Genomic DNA, 22,821 nt, shown 5'->3' with positions numbered 1-22,821 from the left:
TTATCCAGATTTGAAAATCTCAGCCTTTACTCTCACTTGTTTGAGGAAAACCTAGAGAACAAAACAAACACTTCCATTTGTTTCATACTTGTCTTGTTGTTTTCTTGTGGGTGATGACCTGGATTTGTTTTCATATTTTCAGTTAGAATTTACTGACTTCAGGGCTACTCAAGAAAGATTCCAGCTGGATGAAATTCACCACAGATGCAGTGTCAGCACAAGGCCTAAATCTGTTTTTCAGGCTAAAGTGTGATAAACATGGTTTAGATGATGTCGGTGGCCCTACCTTGTTTTATCATTGTAGCGTAGGACTCAAAGGCACCCCAAGAAGTTAATTTCCTTGGGCTGTTTAATTGTAATCACCACTGGATGTTTATTTTACAAACCACCAATGACAGTGATTCCATAATGGGAATTGTTCCTGTATAATGACTGTGAGCTCAGTTCTGATCATTTATAACATGAGATTGCAGGAGTCTTGAAAGGGCTTCTTTACCATACGAAGATTGATATGTAATTTTGAAGATCTTTAATGAATAGTTTCAGAGGAGGTAGCTCTGTTCGTCTGTAACTGAAATGTTTTTTTTTTTTTAATGAATAGTCTTGCAGTACCTAAGAGACTAACAAAAATTTAGATGGTATCATGAGCTTTCATGGGCACAACCCACTTGCATCGGAAGAAGTAGGCTGTGCCCAAGAAAGCTCATGACACTATCTACATTTTTTTGTTAGTCTCTAAGGTGCTGCAGGACTATTAGTTGTTTTTTATATTTTTTTAATGAATAGATTCCTCCAAATCTCAATTGGATTAAAGAAGTGAACGTTGAAATATTATATGTCATCTTGTACATTCCATAGGAGAAACTGCTTATCTCAGTCATGTTCCTTCACTCTGTCAGCTTTGTAATCATGGAGCAGCAATTTGTAAAAAGTAGCAAAGCTGTAAAAAAACAGCACCAGCCCATTTTTTTCCCCCCAAACAAGGAGTAATTACGATCCCTTCTTTAAACTCAAACTCTGTTAATTATTTGTTCTAGTTTGGATTCAGAAAAACTATGGCTGCTCTGTGAGAGAAAAAATTGTAGCATTATTGGGCTAACTTCGTCCTGAGAACAATTGTCAAAGTCAGTGAAGTTGCACCTAGGATTAATTTGGCCAGTATTGCTTCCATACAAATGTGTCATTCACCAGTCTCTATGAACAGTGGTAGCTTTAGAAAACTACCTTCTGCAGGAAAACTTTGCTAAAGGAAGCTATATTGCTATGGGAATTCTTTCATTATCCAAATTTCTCTATGCTGGGCAGCACTTTCTAATGTATTGCATATATTGCAGCATACAAAGTGAAAGCAATAGATAACAAAAATGCAGGTGAGGAGCAAAAGTCTATTTGACCAGGCAGAGGAAATAGTCAAAAGGATACGTACTAAGGCTGACAACATATCCAAAGGAACCTGAATAGCAAGAGTCTAGCTCCCATGGATTTTCAGTAGGTCACATGACTTCTTTGAAACTCTTCACCTAGTTGCACTGTTAAACGTTACAAATGTTGCTACAGTGCTCACTGCCATAGAGTCAACATTTGCTGAGAGAGATGGCTGGTACTAATATTAAATACCTAGCTCAGAGATCTATAGATCTCAAAGTGCTTTACGAAGGAATTCAGTCTCATGAATCATTTTATACATAGGGAAGCACAGAGGCACCAAGTGACTTGCCCCAGGTCATCCAGCAGGGCAGTAACAGTCCTGGGTCTCCTGAGCCCCTTTACAGTGCTCTATCTGGCGGTTGTTTCCTATTCCAGCTTTTGGGGAAATGGAGATGATATATAGGCACTGGGGGTCTTTGAGATGTGCAGTTCCTCTGGGTATTTAAAATGGATTGCATGTACACCTGGGATTGGAAATTCTTCAACAGCAGCACCTCTGCTGAGAACTAATGGCAGAAGTGGGCCAACTACCCACTACTCGACCACAAACCACATGAGGATCCAATGCAGAGGGGAAGGAACGTGGGTTGTGAACACCCACCGGGAGCACACAGCTGGAAGAATTCCAATTACTATATGGTAAGTAACATTCCTTTCGTCAGGTGCTGGTCCCCATGGTACTCGCTGTGGGGTGTTCCTAGGCACTGCTTATTTAGCAAGAACAGGGCCAGATTATGAAAGCGGTTTTAGGGGCTGCAGCCCAGGGCTAAAGCCCCTATGTTCCAGACCAGCCCTTCCTGGCAGGGCAGGGCACGGGGAAAGTAGCTTGCTCAGCTGCTATTCCTTCCCCTCCCCCACCCTGCTGGAGCCATGTTGCATGAGCACTAGGAAGCTTTTTTCCTGTGTTGCCCTAACCTGGAGGCTCTGCCCCCTGCAGCTCCCATTGGCTGGGAATTGTGGCCAATGGGAGCTGCGGGGGTGGTGCCTCACGTTGAGCACAGGCTATGCAGAGCCACTTGTTCTCCCTCCCCCCACACACCGACAAATGGTAGCTGCTCCAGATAAGTGCCCTGCACTCCAATCCTTTGCCCCCTCCCATACCCTAACTCCCTCCCTGACTCTACATTCTAACCCTGAGCTCCCTCCTGTACCCAAACTCCTGCCCTGAACCTGGCTCACACTTCAAACTCCTTTGGATGCAGCCTGGAGCCTTCTGCACCCCAAATACCTTATCCCTAGCCCCACCTGAGAGCCTGCACCTCAATTAGAGACCTCACCTCCGTCCTGCACCCACCCCCCACTTTAACCCGTATTCCCCCCTCCCACACAATCAGCCCTGGCCCCCATAAGAGTTAATTTAGACCTGAGAGGAGTGTGTGGAGATACAAGGCACCACAACTTGCAGAATTGCTGAACCCAAGGGTGCACTGTTTGCCAAGCTCCAGATGGCTGTTCTGCCAATTTCAGAAAACAGGACAGCTTGCAGTGATGCTTCTGAGGCAACCCATGTCCTAGCTGGAGTAGCAGTTGCTGTGAGCTAGTAGCAGAGGAGGAGGACACACCCAGAGATCCATTTTGAGAGTCTCTGAGAAGATAGGACCTCACCCTTCATTCTTTTGGCAACTGAAGCAAGCAGTCAAGGCGATTCATAAAAAGGGCTTGGTCCAATCCAAATAGAAAGCCAGGGCCCATAGACCATCTGTTATCTCCTGTTGTCTCAAGTGTGATGGGACTTCGGGTAAAATATAGGTACGTGAACCATTTGATTCAGATGACGACTGCCAGGACCTTAGAAAGAAAGGGAGGATGTAATCCAAAGGACACTGTGTACAGCAAGTATAAGGTCTGCCATGACAGCACCAAGCTCACCTACTCTCCAAGCTGAAGTGGTGGCTGTCAAAAAAGCTAGTTTCATTGATAGATGCAGGAAGGGGCAGAAAGCCAAGGGCTCAAAGGAAGGGTGCCTAAGTTCTGTTAGTACAGGTGGTGCAGGTGGAGATGCAAGACGAAATACTCTAACAACGCTTTTGTGGAATGAGTGAAAAGTGTCCTAGCTTTGCTCTCTACAGACAGGTGCAAATGTGTTGTGGTTGTGAGATGCACTCTCAGTAAGCTGACGGGAAGTCCTGGTGTCTTTAATGAGAGGAGGTAATCGAGGTAATAGGGACATTCTGTCTCTTCTGGAGAAAGGCTACTCAGTGGAAGCATTTCCCCCTGTCACCGAAGCCACTTGGAAGGTTTTTTCCTATTCAGCAAGATGGACTGTGCTACTTTTAAAGAGGTTCATTTTAAGCCTGTTCCCCAACCAAAAACCAGCTGTGAGCTGGAGGGAAGTCAGGTTGGAATGGCTACTTCTGCCACCCATTCTGAGATAGTAATGTGGGAAATGAATGCAGTTGGTCAATTTCGGGGCCATGGTGATCCAGACTGCCACTGCCACTATGGGGCTATTAGAATTACTGTCAGTACATGTCTGTCAGAGAACACAAGGTATGAAGGGATTAGAGGCTGGGAAGAAAGAAATATGTTTGTATTTCTGAACATAAGAGTAGGAAGGCATCACCTCGGGAGTCTGGACCCTGACAATTGCTAGAGCAACAAACTTGGCATGTCATGTTTTCTTGGGTAGCAAAGAGGATGGCTGCCCCCATTGTTAAAAGATTCATTGGACCATGAAAGATTAGAAATCCATTTGTTGTCATGGTTGAAATGTCTGCTGAGCCTCTCTGCTGGAGAATTCACGACTCACATTTACTGGCAGGGGATGGGGGATGCATGTAGTCAATAGCATTAACTGATAAGCTTTTACTTATCGGTTAATCATTTAATTGTCTTCATTTTTACATCCCTAATCTGCATGCCTCACGGACAGCCTGTAATTCTAGCAGGTTGCAATGAAGAGTGGGCTCCTGTGAAATCGATGAGCCTTGGGTTTTGTGATCATCCAGGTGTGGTCCCCACCTCAGAAGATACACTTTGGAAAGGAGTGTCGTGGTGAGAGGAGAGCAAATAAAGGAGGTAGCACTACATGTCATTTTTTTTTCTTCCTACCACCTGAAAGATGCTCAAATTGGAAGTGGGAGGGGCTGTGCTTTTGCACACGAGCATCCATGGCAGCGTGGATACTCTCTTGCGCAAGAAAGCTCCGATGGCCGTTTTAGCCATAGGGCTTTCTTGTGCAAGAAAGTCCTGCTGAGCGTCCACGCTGCCCTCTTGCGCAAGATTGCTTCTGCACAAGAGAGCTTACACCTGTTAAAAAAGAGCATAGCTCTTGAGCAAGAAGCCCTCTCTTACCACGCTGTACTGTAAATTTCCTTGCGCAAGAGCAGGCAGACAGTGTGGACACTCTGCGCATTCTTGTGCAAGAGCAGCCATACTTGCACAAGAAGCTGCAAGTGTAGACATAGCCCAATGTTTTGATTTTTGATTTACTTCGTAGTCATCCCTGATTACACCAATTATTGCAAATTGAGCAGTTGCCTCTAATTTAGGGCTTGTCTTCATAGCTAAACAAGGGAGCATATTTTATCTTGAAATAGCTCACATGCATTAGTTTCCCTAAGGTAAGAAACTCACCTTTTTCTACCAATGAAGACAAACCCTTAAAGAAAAGAAGTAACTTAGCATAGTGCTAACTAGCTGTGGAGTGTCACAGTCTTTGTATACTTCCTGAGATTCTATTCTATCAAGGGTAAGAAGATCGGTAACCCTATACCATCTGCCATGTTGGCTCAGGAGTCACCACCAATGTTTTTGAATGTATTTTGTGCAAGAACAGACGCTTTGATGCAGAAATTGTAGAGAAAAATAATCTAGTAAAATAATTTGAAGGTCATTTATTAACTGGACACCTGGACTATAATAAAATTAGCAATGAGCTAACACTGATGTTTTTAGGTAGCACCAGTATATTAAAATCATACCATTTCCCAGTACTCTCATCAGCTCTTACAAGTCAGAGCTGTACTGAGCCCCTACAAGAAGCCAGCTACCACGGAAAGTGTTGTCAGTTCAGTGGCTAGCATTCACTCCTTTTATTCAGCACCCTCTTAGTTTAGTGCTAAAAGGCAATATGATTAGTGTAGAAGTTATAGTCCAATTCTGCCAAATCTCAATGGGATCTGCTATTCATTTCAGTAGGAGCAGGACTGGATCTCAAAGTAACCAAGCTGGTGTCATCCCCAGGGAGAAGGGTGAAATGATAGTGTTGCAAATATTACTCTGAGGCTGTGTCTACATTGGCAAGATTTTGCACAAAAGCGGCTGCTTTTGCGCAAAAACTTGCCGCCTATCTACATTGGCCACAAGTTCTTGAGCAAGAACACTGACGTTCTAATGTAAGAAATCAGTGATTCTTGCGCAAGAACTATGATGCTCCCGCTCAGGAAGAAGACCTCTTGCGCAAGTGTTCTTGCGCAGGAGACCAGTGTAGACAGGCAACATGAATTTTTTGCGCAAGAAAGCCTGATCGCTAAAATGGCCATCGGAGCTTTCTTGCGCAAGAGAGTCTACACTGGCACGGATGCTTTTGTGCAAAAGCACATCTCTTGCACAAAAGCACATGCCTGTGTAGACGCTCCCTTCCGCAAATACTTTAACACAATAACTCTTGCGTTAAAAGTATTTGCGCAAAATCTTGCCAATGTAGATGTAGCCTATATGTATTTTGAAATAGCTTATTTCGTAATTTGTCACTGTCTACACAGTGCCAAATTTTGAAATAAACCACTATTCTAAAATGTCCCATAATCCTCGTCGGAATAGGATACCCATTATTTTGACAGATATATCAAAATAACGGGTGCATTGTCAAAATGCAGAATAGCTGTTTTAGGATACTGGCAGTATCCTGAAATGGCACCAGAATGTAGAGGTACCTTTAGAGCCACAGCTGAGACAGACAAGGGGAAAAGTAGCTTTGAAACAGCTATCCCTTCATGCTGGGAACTGCTGCTCATTCTTAGATGTCCCTCCCACAAAGTGTGCATTCCACCAACTAACGGTGATGGCTACAGGGCAGCAACATATCTCTCTACCCCGGTCAGGCTTCCTACACCAGCAATCGGAGTAGAGGAATGGTGTAGAGCCAGCTGAGATTTTCCTCACACCAAGGGAATCCCCAGTGGTTCCTGTCCATGGGTTTTATGGCTGCTTTGTGCTGAGAAAATGGCACTAAACCAGCAGAACAAGGCCCAGGTTCTGGTCTAGGATGTCTATCTCACAGGCTGTGTGTAGATTGGCAAGTTTTTCCGCAAAAGCAGTTGCTTTTGCGGAAAAACTTGCCAGCTGTCTACACTGGCTGCTTGAATTTCCACAAGAACACTGATGATCTCATGGAAGAAATCAGTGCTTCTTGAGGAAATACTATGCTGCTCCCATTCAGGCAAAAATCCTTTGCGCAAAAGGACCAGTGTAGACAGCTCAGATTTGTTTTGCACAAAAAAGCCCCGATCGCAAAAATGTCGATCAGGGCTTTTTTGGTGCAAAAGTGCATCTAGATTGGCCACGGATACTTTTGCGCAAAAGCGCTTTTGCGCAAAAGCATCTGTGCCAATCTAGACGCTCTTTTCCACAAATGCTTTCAATGGAAAAGCTTTTCCGTTAAAAGCATTTGCGGAAAATCATGCCAATCTAGATGTAGCCCCAGAGTTTATAGCTAGATTAACTATGCATTGTCTTAACATTAGAAAATTAGAAGAAAACTAAGAAACATTAGTCCAACGGGAGGCTTAGCATCAACAGATTTTGTGGAAGAAGCATGTTTGGGCAAGGGTCTGCAAGAAGGGAAGGGTGTTGGCAAGGAAGACTAGTTCAGGAACAGTACCAGCTGCCAAGTTTCTATTCAAGACAGGCCCAGGATGGAACTAACAAGAATGTTGCAAGTCAGGAATGAGATATGTTGATGGCACTATCACAGCTCTCACTATGCCTGTATTAGGGGCTTGAGTCTAGTCCTCACATTCCTAAATAGTGAAGTTATTATTGTTTCTCTCCTCTTATCCCCTCCCAAAAAGTGCTGGCTTCAGTTTTCACATTAATTTAATTAGTTATTTTAAATGTGTTTCTAACACATACTTCTGGGAAATCACAACCACATTTGCAACCACTATGTGCAAACTAAAACCTAGGGCTGTATGTTTCAGGGTTGACATGCCCAGTTTAAGCTTGGTAATGGTATTAAGTCAGACAACTACTTAGTCGAAGCTTTTGTTCTCAGGAGACAGTAAAGAACACTTTGTCCGGTGAAACACAGCCTTAAGTGGGAAAAGGTACTGGATATAGGCAAAAGGCTCCTACAATCAACCGCTGGCTCCTGTCAGCTTTTCATGCATGTGAAAAACACAGCAACCAGACTAAGTATCATTCACATGGAAAGAAACTAGGAGGGCAAATAGCACTTTGATTTGTGATGCTAGACTCTGTGGTTGGATTAGATATATGCTGGGCTTCTCTTTGGGAAACTTAAACCAGCCACATTCTCCTTTGATGTGTTGAAGATGCTAACATGTGTAGGCCTTTTTCCTGACTGTCCTTGGCTCATCCCCCCACTACCAGCTAGTCCTTCATGCCTCACATTGGGAAATGCTAGCATAGATCTTCTTAAGAGGATATTTATTCTTTCTTTCATGCCTTGGTGCACAATAAAATAGTTCACTGGCATATGAGTCAGCTACCACTAAAATGAATGAGACCTAGCAGATGTGTCTGCTTCGGTTACATTTGCTCCACATTTTGTTTTGGTTCTGGTTTGTTTGGCAACCATAGCAGTTAAAAGTTTTAATTTTTAATGAAAGCTGACACATTGAGCCATGGAGGAGGATATTACACAGCCCTCAGCTAGTCCCATCACTCACGAGCAGAGAAGTGTGCCCCACTCTCTAAGAAACACTGATGTATACAATGACACTGAGAAACATACCTACACTGATGTAATTCTGTGACAGTCTTGCTCAATGAAGAGTTACTAAAACAACAGGCTGGAAATAGTCCAATGACCTTATGCACAGAATTCTAGCAGGGCAGAGCATTTTCACATGCTGAACTGAAACTGCAGGAAATTGTCTCACAATCAGAAATGTAGGACTGGAAAGAACCTTGAGAGGTCAAGTCCAGCCCCCCATGTTGAGGCAGGAGCAAATAAACTTAGACCATCCCTGACAGGTTTTTGTCCAACCTGTTCTTAATCAACTGTGGGAATTTCACAACATCTATTCCAGTGCTAATTGTCCTTAACATTAGAAACATTTTCCTAATATTTAACTTTCTCTTGCTGCAGATTAAGGCCATTACTTTTTGTCCTACCTTCAACAGATATGGAGACTAATTGACCACTTTCCTCTTTATAACAGCTCTTGGCACATTTGAAGATTGTTATAGGTCCCCTTTAGTTATCTTTTCTCAAGATGAATCCTGCTCAGCTTAACTTTGCCTCACAGACCAGGCTTTCTAAAACTTGTATCGGTTTCTTTTCTGCAGTTTCTCTAATTTTCCACATATTTCCAAAAGAATTGGAACCAGTATCTCCAGGTGAAGCTGCTCCAGTGCCAAGAAGAGATGGACAATTGCTTCCCATAACACACAATATATCCCAGCATCATATTAGGCTTCTTTGCTTCTGCATCACACTGTTGACTCTCAAGCTGTGCTCTACTATATTCCCAAGATCCTTGTCAGCAGTACTACTAGCGAGCGTGTTGTGTGTTGAATTTTTCTTTCCTAAATGTTGTGCTCATCTACATTAAATTTCCTCTTGTTGACTTCAGACCAATTCTCTAAGTCTATTTCTGCTTTCCAAAGTGCTAGCAACCACGTCTTCACTCAGATTTTAGAAGCATACTTTCCAAGTCATTAATGAAAATATTTATTAGTACTGGATCCAAGACTGACCCTTGCGGGACCCCACTATATAGATTCATAGACTTTGTCAAAGGGATCATCATGCTCATCTAGTCCAGAGGCAGCAGTGGGGAACCTATGGCCTGGGGACTGGATCCAGACCCTGGCTTGCCTAGATCCAGACCCTGAGGCTCAGGGCTCACCCCAGTGTTGGGAAACCTATGCTGGTATGGGGGTGGGGGGTTTTTTTGTTTCGCACTTGTGTGCATCCCCAACTGATTTTTCTGTGGGTCAGTGGCTCCAACTCAAAAAAGGTTGCAACTCAGAGTCCTTCCCATCTATCGTCCCATTACCAGTCTTTGAGCTATTTGCTGCTACCAGTGGCAGGTTTCCTACCAAGGCACATAGCTAATCTTATCAGACCAGCCTTTCCATAAACTTAAGCTCCATCTGAAGGGTGTTTAGCCCTCTGATGGCTGGAAACCTTCATCTAATTTCAGACCTGTTCTGTTCAATCCCCCTGGGGCACCTGGCTTTGGACACTGTCAGAAGACAGGAATTGGGCTAGATGGACCTTTGGTCTGACCCAAATGGCAATTACATTCTTACGCTAAACTTGATATACAATTTATAACTGTTTGTTCTTGTGTCCACAATGGTGCTTAACTTTAACTCTTCCCCCTACCTGGTACTGATTCTCTGATGTATGTATAGACAGCAATTATATTTCCCCCTCAATCTTCTTTTAGTTAAGCTAAACCAGCCAAGCTCTTAGAATCTCCTCTCGTAACATATATACCGCTTTCCAGTTTAACCACAAGTAACTATTCTGGAGAATGGTTTTTCAAGCAGATATGCACCCACCTTATATTAAGTTCATATAGACACATTCCAGAATTCAGTTAGAATGGGACTGTATCAAAAGACTTAATAAAATCCAAGATTTATCACTTCACTCTATTAAAGGCAATTAGGTTGATTGGAATGATTTGTTCTTGACAAATCATCTAAGCTGGGTATTCTTTATAACCCTTTTATCCTCAGAATTTGTTTCAGTATCTTTCAAGATATACATATTAAGATGGCCTATAAGGCTGTCTTTGTCCTTCTATATGCTATGTTAGCCATTCACCAGTCTTCTGAGACTTTACAGGCATATCTACACAGTAGGTCTAAAGCCAAAATAAGCTATACAACTTGAGCTATGTCAATTGTGTAGCTTAAGTCAAAATAGCTTATTTCAGCTTTTGGCGCTCCTTCCTTCAACTTCCCTTACTCCTAGGCTGTGTATAGACTGGCCAGTTTTTCCAGAAAATCAGCTGCTTTCCCGGAAAAACTTGCCAGCTGTCTACATGGGCTGCTTGAATTTCCGCAAAAGCACTGACTTCCTACTAAGAAATCAGTGCTTCTTGCGGAAATACTATTCTGCTCCCGTTCAGGCAAAAGTCCCTTTTGCGCAAAGCTTTTGCACAAATGGGCCAGTGTAGACAGCTCAGATTTGTTTTCCGCAAAAAACCCCGATCACAAAAATGGCCATTGGGGCTTTTTTGCGGAAAAGCATGTCTAGATTGGCACGGACGCTTTTCCACAAAAAGTGCTTTGTGGAAAAGCGTCCATGCCAATCTAGACGCTCTGTTCTGAAAATGCTTTTAACGGAAAACTTTTCCATTAAAAGCATTTCCGGAAAATCATGCCAATCTAGACACAGCCCTAGTGAAATGAGGGTTACAGGAGTCAGAGTAAGAAGTTCTCCAGCTCCACATTATTTCTACATTATGTTGAAATAACTGCTTGTAGACACGGACTGTTCTTTTGGAATAACATTAGTTATTCTGAAATAACACTACTGGGTATATAGATCCTACCTGTCCTCCATAGTTCTCAAATATAGTTGCAATGGTTCCAAGACTACCTAGGATGAAATTCATCAGGTTTTGCATACCGGAATACATCTAAATATTATTTCATCTGTTCTTTCCCTAGTTTGGCTTGCATTCACCCTTGTTAATATCGTGTTGAGAATCTGGTCACCATTAACCTTTTAAATAGATTGAAACAAAACAGATATTAAACAGCTCAGCTTTTTTGATGTTATCAATTATTAGTTTCCTCCCCAGTTAAGTAGAGGACCCACAATTTCCTTCATCTTGCTCCTAATGAATTTGAAGACCATTTTCATATTGCCTTTTATGTTCCTTTCTAGGTGTAACTCATTTTGTGCCTTAGTCTTTCTGATTTTGTCCCTCCATACTTAAGCTATTCTTTTGTACTCTGTACTTATACTTTTTGTAGAATTTTTTTTAAAGTAATTAAAGAGCTCCTGATGGAGTCATATCAGCCTCTATTTTTACTATCATTCCTTGGCAGTGGAATAATTTGCAGTTGTACCTTTAATACTGTCAAATTGTTTAAAACATGATCTTTAGGAGTCACATGAGGCATTATTCATTACTTCACCAAAGTCAAGCAGCTCTCTACCTTAATCTGTGTGAACTGTCAGGAGATTGTGAAACACTCTTTGCCTTAGGACTAAGTGATAATAGTATTAAAAATGTATGCAGATTGCATTACTTGACTCAAACCACAAAGCACAAATTAGAACACAAACTTCTGCAGTTACTAAAACCTGTTTCTTGTACACCATATTCAGTATATATAATTGTAATATGACAATTTAGTATGAAAATTAGGACTGTTTAAACTACAGCGTTAGATCAATGTTAGGCAGCTTATGTCAACCTGTTTATGTCACTGTACATACTAGAGCCTCATACAGCCAATGTAAGGGCCATATTACACTGACACAAATGCACCTCCCCAAGAAGCCTAGGGCTTATGTCTGTGTAGTTAGGGTAATGCAATACCTGTGTAGTCACTGTGTTACTTACATTGCATATTAGCTGGAGCCATGAAATTGATAAGAAAGCCCAGGGCTTGTGATGGGCTCCAGGTAGAGTCCATTTGCCCTTCCCTTTCCCCCTTGACTCCTCACTCCCAGCCAGGTTGCTGGCTATGCTCCCGGCTGGAAGCCCTGCTGCCCACAGGCTCCCCCCTGGGCTGCTGCCATGACTCCCCCCATCCAGCTCAGCAATAGGAGAAGCATTGGCAGTTGCCCTTCTCCCTCCCTCCTTCCCTCCCACTGGGGAGGTGAGAAGCTAGAGAAGGAAGCCTGGCTCTCATCAGGGAACTGTGAACCCTGGCTCTCAGCTTCCTGCACTGCTAGTTTTCAGTAGGTGGAAGCACTCCTGATGAGGAGTAATTACTGTGGTAGCTGTAAGTCAACCTAATGTAGGTCAATTCAAGTCTGTAGTATAGACATGCACCATATGAATATCATATTTAGCTGGCACTCAGATCAGAATAGTATTATACAGGTTAGTAAGACAACAGCCAAGAGAGACTATTCATATACAAACTGTACACCCTTAAGTACTGTGTCTAAGATTTTTTTGAAATGTTACAATATAAAACAATATACTCAATTGTGGCGTATTCAAACTACAAAAATAAATGTTTATGTCATCACCTAAACACTAAGCTTATATATTCCTTTTCTTGATCAATTTCACTTTGTGAAATAAAGTTAATTTCCAGTTTACAGAACTGTGGGATTTTTACTTTATTTAATGAAAAAATATACATGGTATTGACGTGTATGATATAATCTCTCAAATAATTAAAAACCTGCACAACATTTTAGAAATGGTTTCACTGTATAAGGTGCATTTATTGCTGTTCTATATTAAACTTGAGGAAAACATTACATATCAACATAGAAAACAATTCAAATTCCAGTTTTATTCATTTCTGTAGTAGAAGTGGATATTATTGTGAACAAAGTAATCATTCCCTATATTGCTTTAAAGTTATTAGTGCAAACTATTTTAAGTTTGTCTCAGAAGAAACTGATCACATGGCATTCTGAGTTGTACTATTTGTGATTCCTACTGCAGTTCCTGAATCTTCTTTTTCCTTTGCTGGTACTTCTCAAAGATTTTGACCATTTGTACTAGGAACATATAACTCCAAGAGATTATAGAAAATTCTCCTCTAACCTCTGTACTGTGAACACCTGGATACTCAGTTTCATTGTCCTCAATTTGTATTCAGAAAAAGTTCTAACCATGCCCTACTAAAAATAAGTAATTTAAAATAAATTTCTACAGAAAGTGATTGATTTTCTATTTACTCTTACATGAGCTATTGTATAAGGTCACTTTAACTTGGTCCAGTTTTTTAAAATCCATTGCCGAAAGGGATAAAGATAACAGTGTGAGCTAATTTTTCAGTACCAACTGATATACATCTCAAAACGTGACACTCTGTAGCATCCTATCCTAAGTACTGATTAGGTATCGTGATTCACATAAGAACTAGTACAAGTAATATTAAAGCTGTGCATAATTATGTATATTAAATTAATTCTTATGAGGAAATAGCCCATTTTCTAACATGCTTTCCTCGCCAGAAAATCCTAGGGCTAGTATTAAAACAGGAGGGCAATCCATCATCCATCTCTATCATTCAGTTAGTTAGTACAGCTGAAAAACACTATCTAGACTGCAGGTCAGGCAACTGGTACAAAAATTGTAATAAAAAGAAAACAGTTGTAGAAGTGTTATGAAGCCAAGTATCTTCTACAAAGTAAACACTATTTCCATGTTAAATACAAATAATTTCAAGTTATTTTTTAAATATCAGGTGCAAGTATTTATATATTTACTTTTGTTTTAATATAAAGAATGTTTTAAATTGTGCTTCTTGTGGCGGATCTACATTTTAATATAAAGTATGCTATTTTGTTGATTATTGGGTTTTTGGGGAACTGCAAAACAAAATTCTAAAGCTTTTGTATTAGACTAACCAAGTAGCTCTTTAATAAAAAGTGGTGCTGCCATTAAAAAGGCAGAAGATACAAAAATTAAAGCTCTAATTTTTCACTAAAATCTACATATTCCACAAAGGTTACAGACTCACAGTAACATTTACATTATTAGACGACAGCACAATATGCTTCTGTATGAATTTACTGGATATTTAACTGCTTACTCAGTAGATCTCAATGAATATTTACCCTATGCATAGTAAAGGATGCACCTGTAGGAAAACTATTTAGAAATGATTTCCTGTCTTGTTTCTTTTAGGCCCATTTACAAAATAATTTCTAGATGTGTTAATAATAAATAATCCTGGTACTCAAAAGGTCGATGCTCACGTGCACACAACAAGATGCATACATGCTTCAAAAGTATTTACATTACACACTTCATAGCCCTCTCCCTTATAATAGCAGAAAGTGCATTTTCTTTCACATTGTTTGTTTTGAATCTTTGTTTTAGTCTTGCTTCTGAGGGATACAGCCTTCCATCTCAACAACTTCTGGCCAGCCTTCATATTTATTTGTATCCTTGTTGTTCTTTATATGCTACAAATAGAGAACATTGATCCATTGTTAAAAATAAAACCATTTGTCCTATTACCATTGCAAATATTGATAGACTTCTATTGATTAATACAAGCCTGAACAACTCGGAAAGCGGCGAGGGCCACATTACTCCAAAGAAAACAGCTGCGGGCTGAAAGGGTAGGTTTGGGCAGGGGGGTGAATACTTAATAGTAAGAATTTTTCAATTAAATCAGGCCTGCACAACATAAGGCTCCCAATGCCCTTACCCTCTCTTCTCCCAGCATCACCCTGTCCCCCCTCCCACTGGCACCTCCCCTCCTGCCCTTTTTTCATTGTCTCCACTTGGCCCCCTGGCATTTGTCTCTCCTTCACCCTGCCCCTTGGTGCCTTCCCCTTTTTCATGACCTTCCCCCCTCCCCTCAGCACAAGCCCCTTTCCTCCCCTACGTGGCTTCTGCCTTCCAGTTTGCAGAGCTGCTGGAGCCTTTTTGAATCTGCCGGTCACCGGCCGTGACGTCACACCACCACGTCACGCCAGCGTCCTGGCGTCTGACGGCGTCCCGCCCTCTGGTTCACGCCCCACCTCCTCACGCTGGAGCTGCATGCAGGCAACCCAGCAGCGAGAATCGCTGCACTTCCCCCTCCCAGGCAGCGCTCCGCTCCTCCGCCTGGCCGGTGGATCGGATGGGGCAGTGCTGCCCATAGTCATCACGGGCCGCACAGTGAGCCCCTGCAGGCCACATGTTGTGCAGGCCTGGATTAATAAAAAAAACCATTCCGTCCAGAAATTACATACATCCTTTACCAGAGGCTAGTCTGTAGGTCTGAGATATAACTAGAGATAAAATAAATCATTTCCCCTTACTAATGACACCTATTGCAAACAACCCAGATCTTAACCCAAATCATTAACAATATAAAAGTAATGACCTTAATAGAATATCTGCTAATAGCCATGAATCTGGAAAATTGGATGCTAAATTTAGGCTCCATAGTCTATATACATTCACTGAAACAAGTGTTCTATTTTCAAAAGTAACTTGAAATCAGCGCAGTTGGGTAATCAGTATTTTAGGCTATTTACGTAGGTGCCTAAAATATGAACTTCAAACAGTCATTTTTGAACTTGCCTTGAACTTGAACATGACCATATTATAGCTACTTTAAAAAAAAAATAAGAAAAATGTAGTTCACATTACAGAAAAACGTAAACAACAATGCTCATGTAACAGCTTGGGGTACATCTATACAGCAACATTATTTCAAAATAATGTAGTCTGTGTCTACACAGCAGGCAATTATTTTGAAATAATGTTAAAATACCATCAACCTGGAGGACTTCTTACTCCGACGCCTGTAACCCTCATTGTACGAGGAGTAAGGGAAGTCAGAGGAAAAATGCTCTATTTCGAAATAAGTGCTATGGAGATGCTCCCAATTTCAATTTCAAAATAAGCTATGCAATTGACGTAGCTCAATTTGTGTATCTTATTTCGAGTTAAGCTCTGTTGTGTAGATGTACCCTTAGGGTATGTCTACACTACCCCGCTAGTTCGAACTAGCGGGGGTAATGTAGTCATCCGCACTTGCAAATGAAGCCCGGGATTTGAATTTCCCGGGCTTCATTTGCATGAAGCCGGCCGGCACCATTTTTAAATGCCGGCTAGTTCGGACTCCGTGCCGCGCTGCTACACACGGCACGGACTAGCTAGTTCGGATTAGGCTTCCTAATCCGAACTAGCTGTACGTGGAACGAGGTGTACAGCTAGTTCGGATTAGGAAGCCTAATCCGAACTAGCTAGTCTGTGCCGTGTGTAGCCGCGCGGCACGGAGTCCGAACTAACCGGCATTTAAAAATGGCGCCGGCCGGCTTCATACAAATGAAGCCCGGGAAATTCAAATCCCGGGCTTCATTTGCAAATGCGGATGACTACATTACCCCTGCTAGTTCGAACTAGCGGGGTAGTGTAGACATACCCTTAGAGACTAATCAAATATATATAGATCGTATCATGAGCTTTCATGGGCACAACTCTCCTCTTCAGATGACAAATGTTCAGAGTTTTAGTTCATCAGTTTTAATGTAGATCTAAGTACCATTTAAGTATTGTGAGTATCATTTGTCTAAGGTTCATATAATCACAGAATCCTTTTGTATATTTAAAGAAGTAAAATATTCCAAGAATTATTTGTGGAACTTATATGCTAAATATTTACTGTGATATGATTGAGACAGTGATTGGTGTTTAAATAATAGTCTAAGCCCTGGTTAGTATCAACTGACTTACAAGACTCTGAAAAAATTATATTAGCAACAAACCTGCTCAAATGGACTTTTAGTCTTAATTCCTTTTCCACCACAAAAGACCCAGTTGTCTCTAAAACCAAGGTTAGAAATAGACGTGCTTCCAAGTTCAGCAATCAGTTTGCGTGCCTCCTCATTAAGCCTTAAACAAAATGCAAAGTGTGTTAAATGTGAAAAATGTAATACATGTAGCTAGAGCTTTTATTATTCACTTCACCATTCAGCTTCTAAGTCATACAATACAATTTCCACTTAGCATTTGGGAGAGTGTCACAATTAGAATTGGAAATGTCTCTCTTTATGAGGCCAGATGATTTTAGGGATGTAAAATCCTGTTTAATCAGTTAACAAGTGAAACCTTATGCTTAACTAGTTAACTTAAATGGGGGTTGGCAGGGGCTGCTATAGCTGGATTGGAGTGCCCATGCCCACAGCACGCTACTCCGGCTGAGCCAGGCCCTCCATAGGCAGGGGCTGCTCCGGCCAGGTTGGAGTGCTCCTGCCCACAGCCTGTAAGCATCACCCAATAAGCATCCCGGTTAATAGAGGTCCAATCTGCATTTAAAAATGTAAGGTAAGCAAAATTTACTATATTTGGTCAATACATACTTGGTTGCACCATCATCATAGGTTCCCATTAACACTATAGTTCCATCTTGAATGGACTTCAAGAAATCAATAAATGGTGCCACATCTGAATAGAGACAGAATGCACGGATTTACCACAATGCAATTACCCTACCAATAATAATTCTAATTCTACGTTGAGGAATTCCTTATACATATAGTCATAAATGGATTCAAAGAAATGAAATGGGAAAAAGATGATTAAAGCATTAGATAAACTATTCCTTCTTTTAAAGCTGCAGTTTTATCTATTTTGTATAACAAAATAAGTGATGTGTGTTTTCATTAAAATTCAAAATAGCAGCAATAAACGGCAACTACAGTAGCCCACATTGGGAAAGTACTCAAAACCAAATAAATCTAGTGGAGGGAAAAAAACCCCAAAATTATATAACAGAAGAGCTGTGTGTTAGTCATTTAGGAAATAGATTTATTAGAACTACAATAACCTTTACCTACTACAGTTTACATGCCATTTTGGCACAGATGGTCTCTTCTGCCTGCTGTCAGAATTGCCAGTAGGAGAATAATTGTTCAGGAGGGCAAATGCCTTCATGTGCATGTGAAGATAAAAGAAGACATTTGTGCTTCCATTTACCTGTCCTCTCTTTTTCTATACTGCTATAGTCATAAAATGATTACATAACTGCTCAATTCAAACAATTAAAATAGAATCAGAAGCTTTTTTTTGCCACTCAAAATTATTTTTAAACAAGAAACAGTTCACAATTACCTCCTCCCCACATGTCGAAGAACTTGGTGTCCAATGCTTCTCCCGTTTTGCCTAGAAAAAAGTTTATATCATGTCTCACGAATATTTCCAAATTCTTTTAAGAATATAGTCAACATTTCATAACCAATCACAGGTGACCCTGTATTTGTGAGTGAGGCTTTCCCCCCCCCCCCCCCACTTCCCCTTTGCCCTCCCACTCCCCTTGCTGGAGTTTGTGCTGTGATTGGCTGTGATTGGCAGGTGGAAACTGTTAGCTTCTAATTAAAGTCTGAAGTCTAGAAGCCTCTGCTGATTGGCTGAGTCTTGGTAGGGGGAGGGACTTTCAGGCACTCCAGGGCTTTATAAAGCAGTGGGCAAGCGATCAAGTGAGTGCTAACAGGGAGTTTAGAGAGGGAGTTGGGAAGGGGAGAGAGAAGGGCGTGAGGTTCTCTTGCCTTTCTTTTTAAATCCCTTCTCCAGGACAGCAGCGATGGATGGTGATGGGGCTGCTGCTGTTACCTGCACAGCATGTGCCATGTTTGTCTTCCTCCCAGAAGAAAGAACACATTTCATCTGCACGAAGTGCAAGCTGGTCAACATTTTGGAAGAAAAAATTAGAGGACTGGAGGCCCAAGTGTTGACTCTACGCTCGATCAGAGACGATGAAGACTTCATCGATAGAAGGCAGTGTTTAATCCTTCAAGCACAGCAGGCAGAGGAGCCAGAGAGGGCAGTATGTGACCAAGAAGAGAACTGGCAGCATGTAACTTCTAGAAGGGGAAAAAGGCCAACACGGGAATCCGCCAATGCTATAGAGGTAAGTAATCGCTTTCAAGCTCTCTCCACAGGCTCTACAGTGCTAAACGCTTTGGAAGGGACCTCACAAGGAAGAAACCAGAAGGGAACACCATCTACTGGAAGGCATGGGATGCATAGTCCTAGGGATGGGGGTTCCACGGCCACCACCCCCAAAAGAAAACAACAGGTGGTGGTGGTTGGGGACTCCCTCCTAAGAGGGACTGAGCCATCCCTCTGCCGTCTGGACCTGGACTCGAGAGGTGTGCTGCTTACCGGGAGCTCGCATTCAGGATATCACTGAGAGGCTTACCAAGCTGATCAAACCTTCAGATCGCTACCCCTTCCTGCTTCTCCACGTGGGAACTAATGATACAGCCAAGAATGACCTTGAGCGGGTTACTGCAGATTATGTAGTGCTGGGAAGAAGGATCCAAGAATTCGGAGCGCAAGTGGTGTTCTCGTCCATCCTCCCTGCTGAAGGGAAAGGACTGGGCAGGGATCATCGAATTGAGGACGTAAATGCGTGGTTTCACAGGTGGTGTTGCAGAGAGGGCTTTGGTTTCTTCGACCATGGGACTCTGTTCCGGGCACAAGGATTGTTAGGAAGAGATGGGATCCACCCAAGAGAGGAAGGAGCATCTTCACAGGCAGGCTTGCAAACCTAGTGAGGAGGGCTTTAAACTAGGTTAGTCGGGGGACGGTGACCAAAACCCTGAGGGGAGTGGGAAAGTCAGATACCGGGAAGAAATGCAGAGAGGAAGGAACAAGAAAGGAGGACTCCTGTTTCGAATGGAGAAGATAGGGCAATCAACTGGTTACCTGAAGTGTTTGTACACTAATGCGAGAAGCCTGGGCAACAAACAGGAAGAACTGGAGGCCCTGGCCCAGTCCAAGTAATATGATTTAATTGGGATAACAGAGACTTGGTGGGATGACTCGCATGACTGGAGCGCTGTCATGGAAGGGTATAGACTGTTCAGGAAGAACAGGCAGGAGAGAAAAGGAGGAGGAGTTGCACTATATGTAAGAGAGCTCTACGATTGCTCTGAACTCCAATATAAAGAGGGAGAAAAACCTGTTGAGAGTCTATGGGTTAAGTTTGAAGGAGCAAACAACAGCAGTGATGTTGTGGTTGGTGTCTGCTACAGGCCACCGAATCAGGTGGATAAGGTAGATGAGGCTTTCTTCGGACAACTGAGCGAAGCTTCCAGATCGCAGGCCCTGGTTCTCGTGGGGGACTTTAATCACCCTGACATCTGTTGGGAAACCAATACGGCAGTACGCTGGCAATCCAAGAAGTTTTTGGAGAATGTTGGGGATAATTTCTTGACACAAGTGCTGAAGGATGCGACCAGGGACCATGCGCAGCTTGACCTTCTGCTCACAAACAGGGAGGAACTAATAGGGGAAGTGGAGGTGGATGACAACCTGGGAAGCAGTGATCATGAGATGGCAGATTTCAGGATCCTGACCAAAGGAAGAAAAGAGTAGTAAAATACACACCTTGGACTTCAAAAAAGCAGATTTTGACTCCCTCAGACACTTGATGGGTAGAATCCCCTGGGATGCGAACATGAAGGGGAAAGGAGTCCAGGACAGCTGGCAGTATTTTAAAGAAGCCATATTGAAGGCACAGAAAAAAAACCATCCCGACGCGTAGCAAGAGAGGCAAACATGGTAGGAGACCGGATTGGCTTACAGGGGAAATCCTTCGTGAACTTAAGCACAAAAAGGAAGCTTACAAAAAGTGGAAACTTGGAAAAATGACCAGGGAGGAGTTTAAATGTATACCTCGAGAATGCCGGGGGGTTATCAGGAAGGCGAAAGCGCAAATGGAATTGCGACTGGCTAAGGATGTGAAGGATAACAAGAAAGGTTTCTACAGGCATGTTAACAAGAAGAAGGTGATCAGAGAGGGTGTGCGGCCCCTAATGGATAAAGGAGGTAACCTAGTGACAGATGATGTGGGGAAAGCTGAAGTACTCAATGCTTTCTTTGCCTGTGTATTCACGGACAAGGTCGGCTCCTGGACTTCTGCGCTAAGTGACGCAATATGGGATGAAGACGGACAGCCCGTGGTGCGTAAAGAACAGGTTAGGAACTATTTAGAAAAGCTAAACGTACACAAATCCATGGGTCCGGACTTAATGCATCCGAAGGGTACTGAGGGAGTTGGAAAATGTCATTGAGGAGCCTTTGGCTATTATCTTTGAAAAGTCATGGAGATCGGGAGAAATCCTGGATGATTGGAAAAAGGCAAATGTAGTGCCCATCTTCAAAAAAGGGAAGGAGGACGATCCAGGGAACTATAGGCCGGTCAGTCTTACCTCGGTTCCTGGAAAAATCATGGAAGGGATCCTTAAGGAATCGACTTTGAGGCACTTGGATGAGAGGAAAGTGATTAGGAATAGTCAGCATGGATTCACAAAGGGCGAGTCATGTCTGACCAATCTGATTAGTTTCTATGATGAGGTAACTGGCTCGGTGGACATGGGAAAGTCAGTGGATGTGATATACCTTGACTTTAGCAAGGCTTTTGATACGGTCTCCCACAATATTCTTGCCAGCAAGTTAAGGGAATGTGGATTGGATAAATGGACGGTAAGATGGCTAGAAGGCCGGGCCCAGCGGGTAGTGATCAATGGCTCGATGTCAGGATGGCGGACGGTTTCTAGCGGAGTGCCCCAAGGTTCCATTCTAGGACCGGTTTTGTTCAATATCTTTATAAATGACCTGGATGAGGGGATGGATTGCTCCCTCAGCAAGTTTGCGGATGACACTAAGCTGGGGGGAGAGGTAGATACGCTTAAGGGCAAAGATAGGGTCCAGAGTGACTTAGACAAATTGGAGGATTGGGCCACAAGAAATCTGATGAGGTTCAACAAGGACAAGTATAGAGTCCTGCACGTGGGACGGAAGAATCCCAAGCACAGTTACAAAGCTGGGGACCAACTAGTTAAGTAGTAGTTCTGCAGAAAAGGACCTGGGGGTTACAGTGGATGAGAAGCTGGATATGAGTCAACAATGTGCCCTTTTAGCCAAGAAGGCTAATGGCATATTAGGGTGCATTAGGAGGAGCATTGCCAGCAGATCCAGAGATGTCATTATTCCCCTTTTTCGGCTTTGGTGAGGCCACATCTGCAGTATTGTGTCCAGTTCTGGGCCCCCCACTACAAAAAGGATGTGGACACATTGGAGAGGGTCCAGCGGAGGGCAAACAAAATGATTAGGGGGCTGGAGCATATGACTTATGAGGAGAGGCTGAGGGACTTGGGTCTGTTTAGTCTGCAGAAGCGAAGAGTGAGGGGGGATTTGATAGCAGCCTTCAACTTCCTGAAGGGAGGTTCCAAAGAGGATGGAGAGAGGCTGTTCTCAGTAGTGACAGATGGCAGAACAAGGAGCAATGGTCTCAAGTTATGGTGGGAGAGGTTCAGGATGGATATTAGGAAAAACTATTTCACAAGGAGGGTGGTGAAGCACTGGAATGGGTTACCTAGGTAAGTAGTGGAGTCTCCATCCCTAGAGGTGTTTAAGTCTCGGCTTGACAAAGCCCTGGCCAGGTTGATTTAGTTGAAATTGGCCTTGCCTAGAGCAGGGGGCTGGACTTGATGACCTTCTGAGGTCTCTTCCAGTTCTCTGGTTCTATGGTTAAAGGATTTGAGAGCCTGCGTAATACAGAATACCAATTCTCAGCTGGTATGGTCTCTTC

At 42.6% G+C, this 22,821-nt stretch overlaps 1 protein-coding gene across 2 annotated transcripts in view; it reads right to left on the bottom strand.

The window, feature by feature from the left end:
• Window positions 1-12,867: 12,867 nt before the first annotated feature.
• The window catches only part of FAM3C (FAM3 metabolism regulating signaling molecule C), a 40,648-nt gene continuing 30,694 nt past the window's right edge, over window positions 12,868-22,821 (bottom strand). For both annotated transcript variants that reach the window (XM_006122567.5, XM_006122568.5), the window contains exons 7-10: window positions 18,336-18,386; window positions 17,585-17,669; window positions 16,991-17,117; window positions 12,868-14,689 (exon numbers count right to left, since the gene is read on the bottom strand). In XM_006122567.5, the coding sequence (XP_006122629.1) occupies window positions 14,600-14,689; window positions 16,991-17,117; window positions 17,585-17,669; window positions 18,336-18,386 (353 nt within the window). In that variant the 3' untranslated portion in view covers window positions 12,868-14,599. The remainder of the gene's footprint in view (window positions 14,690-16,990; window positions 17,118-17,584; window positions 17,670-18,335; window positions 18,387-22,821) is intronic.

The sequence above is a fragment of the Pelodiscus sinensis genome, chromosome 1, assembly GCF_052426305.1.
Source record: "Pelodiscus sinensis isolate ZL-2025 chromosome 1, ASM5242630v1, whole genome shotgun sequence".
NCBI classification, from domain to species: Eukaryota; Metazoa; Chordata; order Testudines; family Trionychidae; genus Pelodiscus; species Pelodiscus sinensis.
The sequence above is the reverse complement of the archived record's forward strand: the minus strand, read 5'-3'. Positions and strand labels throughout refer to the sequence as shown.